This window comes from Panthera uncia, chromosome D4 (genome assembly GCF_023721935.1).
Source record: "Panthera uncia isolate 11264 chromosome D4, Puncia_PCG_1.0, whole genome shotgun sequence".
Classification (NCBI taxonomy): Eukaryota; Metazoa; Chordata; class Mammalia; order Carnivora; family Felidae; genus Panthera; species Panthera uncia.
In genome coordinates, this window is record NC_064807.1 from 87,989,037 (window position 1) to 88,002,174 (window position 13,138).

The following is a 13,138-nucleotide window of genomic DNA, read 5'->3' on the forward strand; positions in this document are numbered from 1 at the left end:
GCGTTTCTGGAAAACGTTCGTCTATCTGCAGTTTAGAATGGCCTCTGAACTTGGGGCACTGGCCTCAGCCAGGCAGCAGGAGACCATCAGCTGACTGGGAACAAGCTGAGGTCTGAGGAAAACACACTGTTCAGACCAGCTTTCGAAACCCAGGCTGCAGCCTATCTGTGGCTCGTGACCTCGACTCACAGGGCCGAGGACCGTGCAGACCAAGCTGTGACCAAGTGTGAGAACTGCTGTTTGCTCACCAGCACGCTGGAGAGATGCCCGGGGATCTTTCCAGAGTTGGGCCTCTCAATGAATTTTTAAGCGAGCGAGTGACAGAGAGAATGTGTACAGATACATGCACATTAAAACAACGCAGGCAGGGGCGCCTGGGTGGCTCAGTCGGTTAAGCGGCCGACTTCGGCTCAGGTCATGATCTCACGGTCTGTGAGTTCGAGCCCCGCGTCGGGCTCTGTGCTGACCGCTCAGAGCCTGGGGCCTATTTCGGATTCTGTGTCTCCCTCTCTCTGATCCTCCCCCGTTCACGCTCTGTCTCTCTCTGTCTCAAAAATAAATAAACGGTAAAAAAAAAAAAACAACGCAGGCATGTAAGCTGTGTTCTGGGCACGATGAGGTCGGCACCGTCCGCCGGCTCACTCCTTCTGAGAGCAGCTCTGATGGGTGGGCAGCATGCATGCGGCGGCTACTCGAGGAATCAGAAAAGTATACAGTAGTAGGTGAACTGGGGAAGAAGAACAGAATTCAAAATACCACCAAACCAGCACCCCCTCCCGGCCTTTGGGCAGCCTGAAACTGAGCACAGGTGACAGGGAGGGCCCGAGAGGAGGCCAGGAGGGGCCCTCACACCCGACCTGGGCGGTGAGAGGGGGGATTCCTGACACTCGGACAGCGGGGAGATCTCTGTGTGTTTCTCCTTCCTGTTTCCTCGCACCCCAGGCCCCAGGCAAGCCTACTGCGGTAGGGGTGCCACGGGGAGCCCGCAGGTGCCCGAAACCCTGAGGGGGCGGAGGGCCTTTCCTCTGCAGTCCCTAGAGAACGGGACAAAGCCCCGGTAATGTTTCCCTCTCTGTCCTCCTGCCGCTTGGCCCCAGTCTCAGCTGCGGTCACGGGAAGACTGTGGCAGAGTGGGACAAATAAAGTCCCCGCTTTCTGGCCAGAGGACCGAAAAGAGGAGCGCCAGGGAACCGGGCGTTACCATGGAAATAGCAGAGCGAGGCGTTCAGGAAAGCAACCAAATAAAGATGTCTATGGACTCGTGGGCTCCCTCCCAGCTGCGCGTGCAAGGGTCTGACCCTAGACAGCTTTCTAAAGACATCGAGGGCCGAGCCACGGCGCAGACCGCTGCCCGGGCCCCGCTGAGCGGCACACACACGGCACAGAGCCTCAGGGAGCCGCACGGCACTCGCAGAGGCTTTGTACACAGAACCCAGATGGCAACCACAGCACAGAGAAGGTGGCTGGAACTGGCGGCCTGAGCCCAAATGAATCAACTGCCCGCGAAGACAAAAGTATCAACACCCGCCGTCGGATTCAAACAAGACCCGGAGTCTCAACAGCAAAAAGAAAAATGCCCAGGATACAGAATCGCGCAGCCCAAGGACAGCCGCGGGTGTCTCAGACCTCAGACATCGCCGCTGACGTGACTCAGGCGCTGGAGTCAGCGAGGCGTCTGAAGCGGCTGGCTTCAAGCCATGACGGTAACAACAAAGCTCCAACGAGTAAACGGACGGACAGACAGAAAGTCTCAGAGACAGAAGAAAGCGAGAAGAGCCCACTGGAATTTTGAAAACCGAGAAACACGGCAATCCAAATGAAAAGCTCGCCGGATGGGCCGAATAGGAGAACAGAGACGGGAAAGGAGGGCCTCAGTGAGCCTCATAACCTGGTCCACGACAGAGGGGAGAGAAACAGAGACGGAGCCTCGGCGACCCTGCGGGGGCCGCAGGACTGCTGTTCACACGAGACGGGGAGAGAACGGTGCAGAAAGCCTGAAGAACCTGTAGAAATGATGGCCCCAAACTGCCCCAGTTTGGAGAAAAATGTGAACTTACAAATTCAAGGAACTCAACCAATCTCCAAAAGAACGAATCCAAAGAAATGCATGCCAGCCATTTGGTAACTGAACTGCTAGAAACCGAGAGCGCAGAGGACAATCTGGGAGGAAGTCGGGGAAAGGGACCCGCCGCTTGGGTGGCTGTCCTTCCACAAGAGACCGTCCCGGCCAGAAGGAGGCGGGACCCTGCGAGGCGTGAGGAGAAAGAGCTGGGGATCTAGAATTCTGAATCCGGGGACGAATATCCCTCAAGAATGAAGGCAATAGGGGAGCCTGGTGGCTCAGTCAGTTGAGTGTCCACCTTCAGCTCGGGTCACGATCTCACAGTTTGTGAGTTCGAGCCCCGCGTCGGGCTTGCTGCTGTCAGTGCAGAACCCGCTTCGGACCCTCTGTCCCCACCTCTCTCTGCCCACCTCCCATTTGCACGCTCTCAAAAATAAACAAACATTTTTTAAGAAACACACAAGAGATATATTAAAGTGAAATACTTTAACAATGGTCAAATCGGGATCAATTGGACTTCGTTAAAATTAAAACCATTTGCTCTGTGAAAGCCACTGACATGAAGACAATAAGACTAGCTGTGGACCAGGAGGAGAGGCCTGGATACTACACGGTTTAACAGCCCTCAGTTTCCCCATCTGCAAAATGGGGGAGTCATAGCACCGACCCAACAGAGCTCCTCTGAAGACCCAAGGAGTCAGTGTGTGCAAAGCCCTCCCATGGTGCCCATCGTTCCTGTTGCCCCCCATCTGCCCCTCCAGATCCCTCCCGCCCTCTCCAACCCCCTCTGTGCCCCAGGAGGCTGACCTCCACGGATGGGCTGCTTCGTCTGGACGCCTGCCCTCTGGCTTCACTGGGTCTGGCAGCAGAGAGTTAGGGGTAGCCCCAGTTCTCCCTCTGCCGCTCCGGGTCCAGGAGTGTCCAGCTCCCTGTGGGGCTGGTCTCAGGTGCTCGTGGGTTACCTGAACTACCCCCTACTTCCACAACGTTCCTTTCCTTAAAGGCTCTCCTGTGACCCCTTGGGGTAGGGCCAGCTCTCTCCTAAGACCCCCGATGGGTACCCTAGATTCCACCTTGTTGCCTGGCTCCATCCAAGGTGAAATTCACACACTGAGCTTCACGGAGCTCTGGGTCGTCTGTCTGACCCTTCTCTGCAGGCCCCGGGTCACCTCTGTGCTAGGACCTGAACCCACGCCCCTCCCCTGCCCTTCATCTGGTCACAGAGCCCCTCTCCCTGGGAGCCCCCCAGCCGCTCCACGCGGTTTCTTACCCGCCTGATGCAGTCCTCCTCGCTCACACGTTCCTGAATCAGTCTGACGAGCAGGGTGCTGGGCACCTTCTAAAGGAAAGACGACACACGGAATGAGGGCCTCAGCCCGCACACTGGGCCACAAAGGATGTGTAAGTGGCAGCCCAGCGGGCTCAGCTGAGGAGCCGGCTGTGTGGACACAAAGGTTCGCCAGTCCCGGGCTGACCGCCCAGTGGCCTCCGTAAAGTCCAGGCCTGCCTTGCAGCCCTCCCCCCCGCCACCCTGTGCTCCCCACCACATGTGCACACCTACCTCGACGCTCTTGCTTATCCCGTGCCCCCGCCCAGATGCTCCCCCCACCCCACCCAAGTGACTCTGGGTTCCCTCAGGTCCGTGGCCCAAGTGCCACTGCCTGTAGGCCGCCCTCCGTGACCCTCCCCAGGCTGGGCTGGGGGTCGCCATAATCCCCGACGGCAAACTCTGTCATTGCTCTAACCACACGGCCTTCTGGGGGTCTGCTCATGTCCATCTCCCCAGAAAGTTTCAAAGTTCCTGGAGGAATGGGACTGGCTTACACAAGCAGGGAGAAGCAGAGGCTGAACTTGAACCCCCTCGGGGCAGCCAGAGCCCCGCCCCTTAAGCACCAGCGATGGCAGGTAAGTGGGGGGAAGGGGGGGACAGCCTGTGCAGGTAAGGAAGTTAAGGGCGGCTGACCTTCTGTCTCGCTTCTGAACTTTCCCTGGCCAGAATCAACACCCCAGTTTTTACGACCAAGTCTTGAAGGCCCCAGAGCTGACGCCTGGAAAACCTCCTCCCAGGTGCCCCCTTGACCCAAGATCATTAAAAGCTGGTGCTTCTCCACACACACCCCAAATGCTCGGCCAAGGCGGACTCCCAGGCCAGCCCCAGACCGCACATCCTAAGCTATGTCTGGGCTGAACCAGCCCCCAGGGGGGCGGGTGGGGGGCTCCCGCCAGGCACAGATGAGGGCCCTTGTGTGTGCACTGGGTGTACAAGGAGGCGCCCAGGTGGCGAGAAATCTACCTTCCCTTCCCTTCCCCAAGCTGGGGACCCTGGAGTGGGACCATAAGAAAGAGGGGGCAAACACTTTTCCCTAACTTCCCAAAGTATCCACTGGGGAAAAGCCTGGATCTTTCATTCCAGAGGCAGCATTTGTGAGGGTCCGGAGACACCAGATCCTGCCCCCGGAATGCTGTCGTGTCCGCCTGGAGTGCGGTCGGAGCGCCTGGAGGGACCGGGAGCTGGGACACGGCGGCGCCTCTGGAACAGGCTTAGAAACGGGGCTTTGGTAGGTGCTTGTGCCTCCCTTCCGCTACGTCCTGGCAGCGAGCGTGCGGCGAAGGGGCTCAGGACAGCTCCCAGGCAGCGGAATTCGGAGGGAACGGGGCACCGGCGCAGGCAGAGAGAAGCCAGGGGACGGGGGAGCCATCCCCAAAGGGGCTCAGCTCCCGCGCACCCAGCTCCTCCACATTCTGCAGGTAGCGCCCTCACCTGCCTCCCCTTGAAGCTGTTTGGATGGGTCCCCTGACAAGAGCAGGCTGCACTCGGGCAAACGAAGTTCGGCGGTGAAGGACCTCCTTGGGGACACAGCATTCCGGGTAACTGGCTCACAGGGCAGGGACAGGAGCTGGAGGGAGAGGAGGCCGAAGGCTCTGAAGCCCTCGGACAGAGTGATTTCAGAAGGTTATGTCTGGTGTCAGGGGGAGGATAGGCCAAGTGGGTAAAGAATGTTCATAGGGAGACCCTTGGGCGGCGGGGGGGGGGGGGGGGCACTGATTGGCCGGGGACTCAGACACTCATGATTTGGGCCCTGGCCACCCGCTGAGTGGCACCAGACGAGTCTTCAATACTCTGAGCCTCAGTTTCCTCATTTGTCAGTGAGACAAAGACAAGGTGCCTCAAAGAGTTGCCATGAGGATAAAACGAGGTGGTTCGCGTGGCGAGCCTGGGACGCGCCCAGCCCCCAGCAAGGGCTCAGCGCCGCGGTCATGATCGCCCCTGAGTACCCTCAATATACCCTGCATGCTGCTTCCTCAGCACGGGTCTGGACAAGCAGCTCCACTCAAGGGGGGCACTGATGCCTGGTCTGTGTCACCTCCCACTGTAGCGCACGACCAGGGGCCCAGACCTCTCCCCACTCACGCTCACATCTCTGACAAAGGATGTGGGAAGTCAAAATAAATCCCAGACACGCAGGCCTGCTGCTGGGGGTGGGGGAATCTGGGAGCAGAACCCAGACTCACCCTCAGCATCAGGGCTCGCCTCCCCACCGCTTGCCCCGGGCTGGCTCCGTTCACGGTCAAGCTTCCCACTCTTGGCTACATAATGGCTGCTGCAGCTCCAGCCAGCTGGGTGACCTTGGGCAAGTCTCGACCTCTTTAGGCTTCACACACCTCATCCAGAGAAATCTGGATCCAGAGTGGCAATTCTGTAGTTTTTCCTTTTATTTTTTTGTCCCTCATCCATACACCCTGCCTCCTATAATGCAAAGAACCCCCAAAATTCCTTGAGGAGCCACCCTCGTGCCCCGCAGCTTGTATAGTTTCTGTGGGGTCAAGCCCACCGTCAGATACAGTGGGGGACCCTAATTGGTCCAAGTTGATCGGTATATCCCACTGCTGGCCACTGTGATTGCTTCAGACGCTGCCCATGTCCCAATCCTGACCAAGAGGCATCAGGTCCAGGACGTGGGGTGGAATCACCAGGGGCAGGAGCCCTCGCTTTCCAGCGGATCCAAAGCTGAGGGGCTGGAGCCACGACAGGCACTTGGCAGGCATGAGGGGAGCATGAGGACACGAAGCCAGCACAAAGGGAGAAACCAGGTCTCAGCTTCATCAGAATGGCTTTTCCACGATGTGGAATCGGAAGAGGAAGACAGAGCAGAGGGCGAGAGGGTGAGGGAGGGGGTTCCTCTGGGAAGCAGCGGACTTGTCTGTGTCCACTGGAAAGTTCTGGGGCCACTATGGTTTCTACTGAACGGTCGGCGAAAGTTAAGAGCAGGAGTGAGCAGGAGAGAGAAGGGATGTATGTATGACACATCGAGAACGAGGAGGCCAGAGAGGCGAGAGGGAAGCGAGCCAGCATCCGGTCCCTGGCTTCGGCACCTCCGAGACACCTGTGCCCTTCCGTCCGCCCTCTCCCCCCACCTTGCCAATTTCTTGCTCAAGCCAGTCATTCCCCCACCTGGAGGTGCACCCCTGGGGAGCTTGTGAGAGCACAGGTCACCGGCCCCACGCCAGGGTTTCTGATCCAGTGGGTCTGGGGTGAAGCTGAGAATCTGCATTTCTAACAAGTTCTCAGGGATGCTGAGGCTGCTGGTCAGGCGACCACACCTGGAGAGCCACTGTCTTAAATAAATACCCCGCTTGAGAGAGGCTGCTGGCAGGGGCCGGGGGGTACCTTTCTGCCCCACCCATATCCTCTTAGCTCTTCTGGGGAAACTTCTCCCAGCTGGCTGGGGAGGGGAGGGGGTCAACGGCGGGGGGGCAGCCCTTTCCTGTTCCCTCCCGACCCCAGGCAGAGTCAGTTTCCATCCTGAGGCCCATTTCCCTTGAGACTTGTCTCCTGTCCCTGACAACACCCATTCAGGAGGCAGCAAACAGGTACCGGGACGGGGCAGGGGTGGGGGGGGGGGAGCCCAGGGGGGGAGCCGAGGGGGGTGCAAGCCAGTCAAAGAACAGGGTTGAAAGGAGACAGGTCCAGATGGGGTACAGCACCCGCAGGGGTGTGCCCGGCAGGGGACAGGCCCCTGACTTTGAGCACAGCCCCTCCCGGGCGCCCCCCACCGCTCCCCGCCTTGGTGCTGTCTCCATGCCAGCTTTGATGTGTCACGTCAGCAGCGGGGCTTCCACAGGGCGCTTCTCGGAGTCCCTGCCAAACTGTCTTTGTAGGAATCAGACTCCCTCCTCCCAGAGCTCTGCCGTGCTCTCCCACCCCGGTCCCGCAAGGCCTGGCTTTGTGGGGAGACTCGGGGACAAACCGACGGAGGCCAGCGAAGGCCCAGAGGGTCACCGAGAAGGCCCAGATCAGATGCAGGCCCCTGGCCCCTCATCTCCCTGCTTTCTTGTCATCAAGGCCGCGCTGGCTCCTGACTGGACCTCGCTGCTCCTTCCAGCTTCTTCTGCACGGGGCCCTGGGGCAGAGCCACCGATGTGCTGACCTCAGAGGGGCCGTCCTCCCCTGAACGACGGGACGCTGGGCTGCTGTTCACAGGTGGCCAGGTGCAGTGGAAGCTGGCTCTGCCCCCTGGGGCCCCTCACTTCACTGATCACACCTGGGCTTCCTCACTGGATGGCAGGAGCCTGCGTGGTCCCATCCCCGGGCCCCACCCTCTGGCCCCTCCTGCCCCGTTGTCACCTTGGGTGACACTTGCTCAAGAGTCAGAGACATCTCAATCTGCAGCATGAATTTGCCCCGGGAGCAGAGGCAGGAGGGGAATCGCTGAGACTCCTTGTCACCCCCTGCCAGGCCCCCTTCCTCCTACAGTGCTGCTGGTGGGGGGAGGGAAGCCTGCACTTGGACTTGAGCTCACGTTAAGACCTGGGCAGAGAGTCTTTAAAGACAACTCTCGGGGCGCCTGGGTGGCGCAGTCGGTTAAGCGTCCGACTTTAGCCAGGTCACGATCTCGCGGTCCGTGAGTTCGAGCCCCGCGTCAGGCTCTGGGCTGATGGCTCGGAGCCTGGAGCCTGTTTCCGATTCTGTGTCTCCCTCTCTCTCTGCCCCTCCCCCGTTCATGCTCTGTCTCTCTCTGTCCCAAAAATTAAAAAAAAAAAAAAAAACGTTGAAAAAAAAAAAAAGAAAAAAAAAAAAAAAAGACAACTCTCATTTTAGAGTTCCTGCTGCTCCTCGGGGCTCTCCGTGCAGGTCTGGATGGCAGGCACTCTCGGAGCTGTGACACACAGGGCCACAGAGGGAGGTGGCCCAGAAGAGACCCTGTGGTGGGAAAGGCCAATGAACTTCACCGTCGCCTTGAGTGGCTAACTGGGGACACGAGACAGTGGGAGGGCCCCTGCGCTGTGCGGCCCCCAGGACGCAGAGCAGCAAGGTCCCAGAGGGGATGGCCGGAGCTGCCGGAGGCCAGCCCCGCCCGGGACCCTCAGCAGTCCTCTGAGCACTGCAATCCTGTGTGCACAGGCATGGGCTCTTTCATTTGGACACCAAAGAAAATGGTGACTCTGGCAGCTGGCCGCTTGGGTACCTCGGGTTACACCAGATTTTTACATTTGTAAACAGAACTGGAGTTAGGAAATAACACTGAAGTTAGAAAGAACCCACTCTGGATCCTGCCTGTCTGACCCACTGGCCTTTAGAGTCTAGGTCACCTGTTCATTCCACAAACACAGGCTGTTGTGCTCTGATACAATAGCCGCAGGCCGAAGAAAACTTGATCTGGCGATAATGATCTTGATGAGGAAGGGGAGTGGCGCTTGGGGTGGGTCCCCCAGGGACCATGTGAGACTTCCCCGGGGAGCATTTGAAAAATCCCGATGCCTGGCCCCAACCCCCAAGTCCGGCAGGGCCCACGTGAGCCTAATGTGCTTCAAAGATCGAGAACTTCCGGACCAGGCAGCCGCTCAGGGAGGTTTACAACTGTGTATTCTTCCTGCAGGGATTTCAGTGATAAAGTTCTCCCCCCCTCCCCCCCACTCCCGCCCCAGGAGAAATGAAACCATTCCAGAACAATCACGCTCAGCTCCCGCTGCACAGAAATATCCTTCCAGTGTGGGGACTCTTCACCTTCCTGTCACCTCCTGTGTGGTTAGAGGCGGGACTTGGTTCTGTTCCCCGTAATCTCCCAAACCCCAGCAGGGCCTGCACTGGGCCAGAACCGACGACGGAGGCACTGACTCTCAGGCTCATACAAGTGCAGGGTCCGCCCCTGACAGCAGGAGCCTCCTTCGCTCTCGCTCTCGTGCCCTGGGCTCCTGCCGGCCTCCCCCTTGCTCCCCACCCCACCCCCAGGGCCCCCTCACCTGGGGTTTGGAATCAGGGTGGGCCTAGAGAACGGACCAGAGCAGGCAGAGACGGGAAAGGCTCTGACAAGACAGGGTAAACTGAGAGCAAAGACGGCCTCGGTCAAGGCGGAGAGGAGACAAGAAACACCTGCCCAGGGCGGGGGTTTATACCCAGAGTGCCCTGGGGCCGGAAGACTGAGAAAGCTGCCTCCTCGGGCAGAGTTTAGCCCTGGCCAGATCCCGGAGAAAGACTGATGAGTTTTCGAAGTGTGACTGTGTGCGTCTTACTTCCTTCTGGACAGTGGAAATAAGCGAAGGCCACCCAAATGGAAACAAGCAAGGCTACAAAGTCCGGGCTCGCTCTGGCGGGGACTCACCACGTCACTCGGGTTTGGCAGAGGCTCAGAGGCCGGCAGCGGAGCGGGAAGGCCTTCCGGGTGTGCCCTGGCAGCACTGCGGCCCGGGCAGCGAGGGGACGGCCACCTCGAAGCGGGGTGCCCCGTGTGCTTGGCTTTCTCAGGTTGGCCACACGTTGGAAGGAGGGACAAAAATGAGGGCAGCTGTCCGTTATTAATCAAGCCCGGGCCACGCGGGGCTGACCGCCATGGGGTTATTGCTGGCCTTCCTGGATCACACTAGAGGCAGCCGTCTGATTCCCCCCCAGTCTGCCCTCGGACCTGCTGGCCTCCTGAGCTGGTTACTGAGACGACGGGCGGGTTTCCTGGGCCGGCTGCTGCAGGCTTGGGTCAGAGCCCTATTTTTATATATGGTCTGGTCATTGCATGGTCCATCTCTCAGCAGACAGAGACCAGAACAGCTACGGATGAAATGAAATGCCGTATGGGCTTTTCTCTCCAATAACCGGGGAGCAGGGCGATGCCGGGGAGCACGCGGAAAGGGATGCCGTGAGCAGATACTGGTTTAAGCCGGCGATGGGCCCGTGAGGGTTCTGCTGCCTTTCTCTCAGCCTCTATCGTTGCAATAGTTTACAATACGCGGTTCAAAACAGAAGCGCTGGTTCCAATCCCTGGTCACCTCGGATACCCTCAGGGGTATGGCCGCCTGTGCGGGCTTTGTGGCACTTCGCCCCTTACGAAGGCTTTTCCTAGCACGACTGTGGCCACGGCTCCATGGACGCCCTAAATCCTGCAGCCTGCGTGCTCTTCGGCCATGAGTCAGTGCCTGGTACTCAGTCCCTGCTCAGAGAACACTTCAGGGTAAGGGGATTAGTCAGCCAAGCCCCTGACTGCACGAAGCTTCCAGGCCCCTTAGCCTGGATCTCCCCCACGTCCCCCAAAGTTCCCAGGGGCCTGGGGAAGGAGTTCATGTTTGGGTCTCCCGTAGCACCGCGCTACTTCTAAAAGGCTGTAAAGGGTTCCCAGTCCGAGGGTGATGTAAAGACGACCCTCAACCAGAGGCCACGCCTGGCGACGGCCACCTGCGGCCAGGCCAGGCCACGCGCAGCCGCCCTACGCGCACCGTCCTGGCTCTTCAGAACCTCTCACTCCTTCATCAGTCCTGACAGCCTTGCCTTTCATCCTCCCCCCGCCCCCCCGCTTCCAAGCCAAGGAACCCCGATAAGACACCCTTGAAAGCACTCCGATGTGGTCTGAAACATGCTGATAATTAGCATAATGAAACCCAGGAGGAATTTCCTTAAAATCCTCCCCTCTGCTGAATTTTATAAACCTGATAAAGGCATCTTTATCCTGGAAATAAGCCTGCCTCCCCTTCCCCAAGAGGCTGTCTGAAAATGACAAAACCACATCCCCACCCCAAATGCTGGCGTCCCCCCACCCATAAGCACACACTGATTCCTGCAAAGCTGCAGGGCCGGGGAGCAGGCCTCTGAGAGCCCCCCCCGCCCCAGGCAATGGGGGGCAGGAAGTGCTCCGGATTAAACATGTTCAGAGTCAGCTCGCAGTGGTGGCGGCTGACCTTGCCGAAGGAGACCCTCCTTCCATCAAGTCGGGGTAACCGGCAAACTTGGGGTTGGGAGTCTGCCCGAGTCCCATCCCTCATGCCTGACAACTGCCCCCCGCCCTGCCGGGGCCCTCCCGGTCACGTGCCCCCGTGGCCTTGCCGAGCCCACTCTGCACACCCCTCCTCAGAGCTGGCTGGGCCCTGCAGACCCCTTTCCCTGAGCACTGGGCCGTGGTGCTGCTTCTGTGGGTGGTTGAGCCAGGGAACAGGGTGGGGGCCAAAATGACAGAAGAGAAAGCTCAGGATGGAAATACAAGGTAAAGTGGCCTCAAAGAGGCGGACAGTGGCCAGGGGCGGCGGTGCCCAATTCCGGCTGCGGGGCCAAGAAGGGAGGTGGTACCTCCATCAGGGCCCAGGATGTGTCCCCCACACGGCCTCTCGTTTTCTGCCCCAGACAGGGGACGAGGACAGGTTGCAGCCAGCTGGACCGTTCCCCGGCTTCGCACCCCAACTGCTCTGGGGCAGGGCTCTGGGGTAGGCCTGAATCCGACCTCACCCTGGGTCACTGCTTCACTGGTGTCGGTGTGGTGGGGAGGGGAGGGAGGAGGGAGGCCTGGGAAGCACTCAACAAACACAGGGATTCTTTCCATTCTCAGAGTCTCCAGAAAGAATGCCCCAGAGGGCATATCCCTGCCGCTCTGGTCTCAACACACGTGTCCCCCAAATTCATATACTGAAACCCTAACCCTCAAAGTGACAGAATCGGGGCGGGGGGAACTTTGGGAGGTGATCAGGTCGTAGAATGGGATTCCTGCCCTCACGGAAGAGACCGCAGAGGGCTCCCTTGCCCCTGCACTTTGAGGACACAGTGAGAAGACGCCCTCACCAGACACCGAACCTGCTGGAGCCGTGATCTCGGACTTCCAGCCTCCAGAACTGGGAGAAATAATCCCTGTGCTTCCAGGCCACCCAGTCTGTGGTATTTTGTCACAGCGGCCCGAATGGACTAGGAGATCCGCTCACATCCCAGAGGGGCTTATGAAGAAATATCTCCAAGTTTCTAATTCGGAGTAAAGACAAACAGCATGAGCAAGCTCTATCTTTCCCCTGGGGAAACCAAAGTTTCAGACATGGGATTGGTGAGATTTTTAGGATCAGGACACTCGGCGCCCTGGGGGGCCAGCCGCAGATGTGTGTGAGCCGGACGGAGGGGTGGGGAGTGCGGCCCCTGCACCCCCGAGGTGCAGCGCGCCGGGTCCTCCACCGCGGGGACGGCTGGACGACGGCCCCGAAACCCCCTGGCCGGGCCGGCGTGGCTCCATCCTCTGTGGACGGAGCCCTGCCTCTCGGCACCCACGCGATGGGGTGACCCTGGGAAGAGGCACGGGCCAGGGCCGCTGCATCAGCACAGAATGGTCACCTCGCGCCGTCAGCAACCCCTTTCTGCCACAAACCCCTCGTCCCCACACCCGCCAGGACACGCACCCTGCTTGAGCGTTCTCTCCTTCCTTCCAGGCCACACTGCCTGTGTTTCAGTTTACCCCCAGCACTCCCCTCGCTTGGTCCACGAGAAATGGAGACGTGCTGGGAGTGGGGGTGGGGGGCAAGGGGGACCGTGGGAGCCCTGTCACCCCGTCCCCCCTTCCTGCCGCCCTGGGGCCAGCCCTACCGTCATGTTCTGGTAATGCCTCCTGGCACCCGCAGCCAGAGAGGAAAATTCTCTTGCTATCAGGTTCTCCACGGTGAGAAGATTGCTGTTGAGATGTTTGCACAGCCACATTGCCTGAAGAAAGAGCCAAAGAAAATTTCAGTGAACGCTATAATTAAGAGGACTCCGTCAAAATGCCCAGGCCCTTCCGTATTCTACTAGAAGAGACTAGCCACAGGGAAGCACAACTGCTTTCTGGCTGGAAGGAGGCCACCCAGGGG

At 59.2% G+C, this 13,138-nt stretch overlaps 1 protein-coding gene across 2 annotated transcripts in view; it reads right to left on the reverse strand.

Moving 5' to 3' along the window:
• AK8 (adenylate kinase 8) overlaps window positions 1-13,138 on the reverse strand; it is a 126,190-nt gene that overhangs the window by 102,098 nt on the left and 10,954 nt on the right. For both annotated transcript variants that reach the window (XM_049638224.1, XM_049638232.1), the window contains 2 exons: window positions 12,879-12,992; window positions 3,333-3,401 (listed from right to left, as the gene is read on the reverse strand). In XM_049638224.1, coding sequence (XP_049494181.1) covers window positions 3,333-3,401; window positions 12,879-12,992 — 183 coding nt within the window. The remainder of the gene's footprint in view (window positions 1-3,332; window positions 3,402-12,878; window positions 12,993-13,138) is intronic.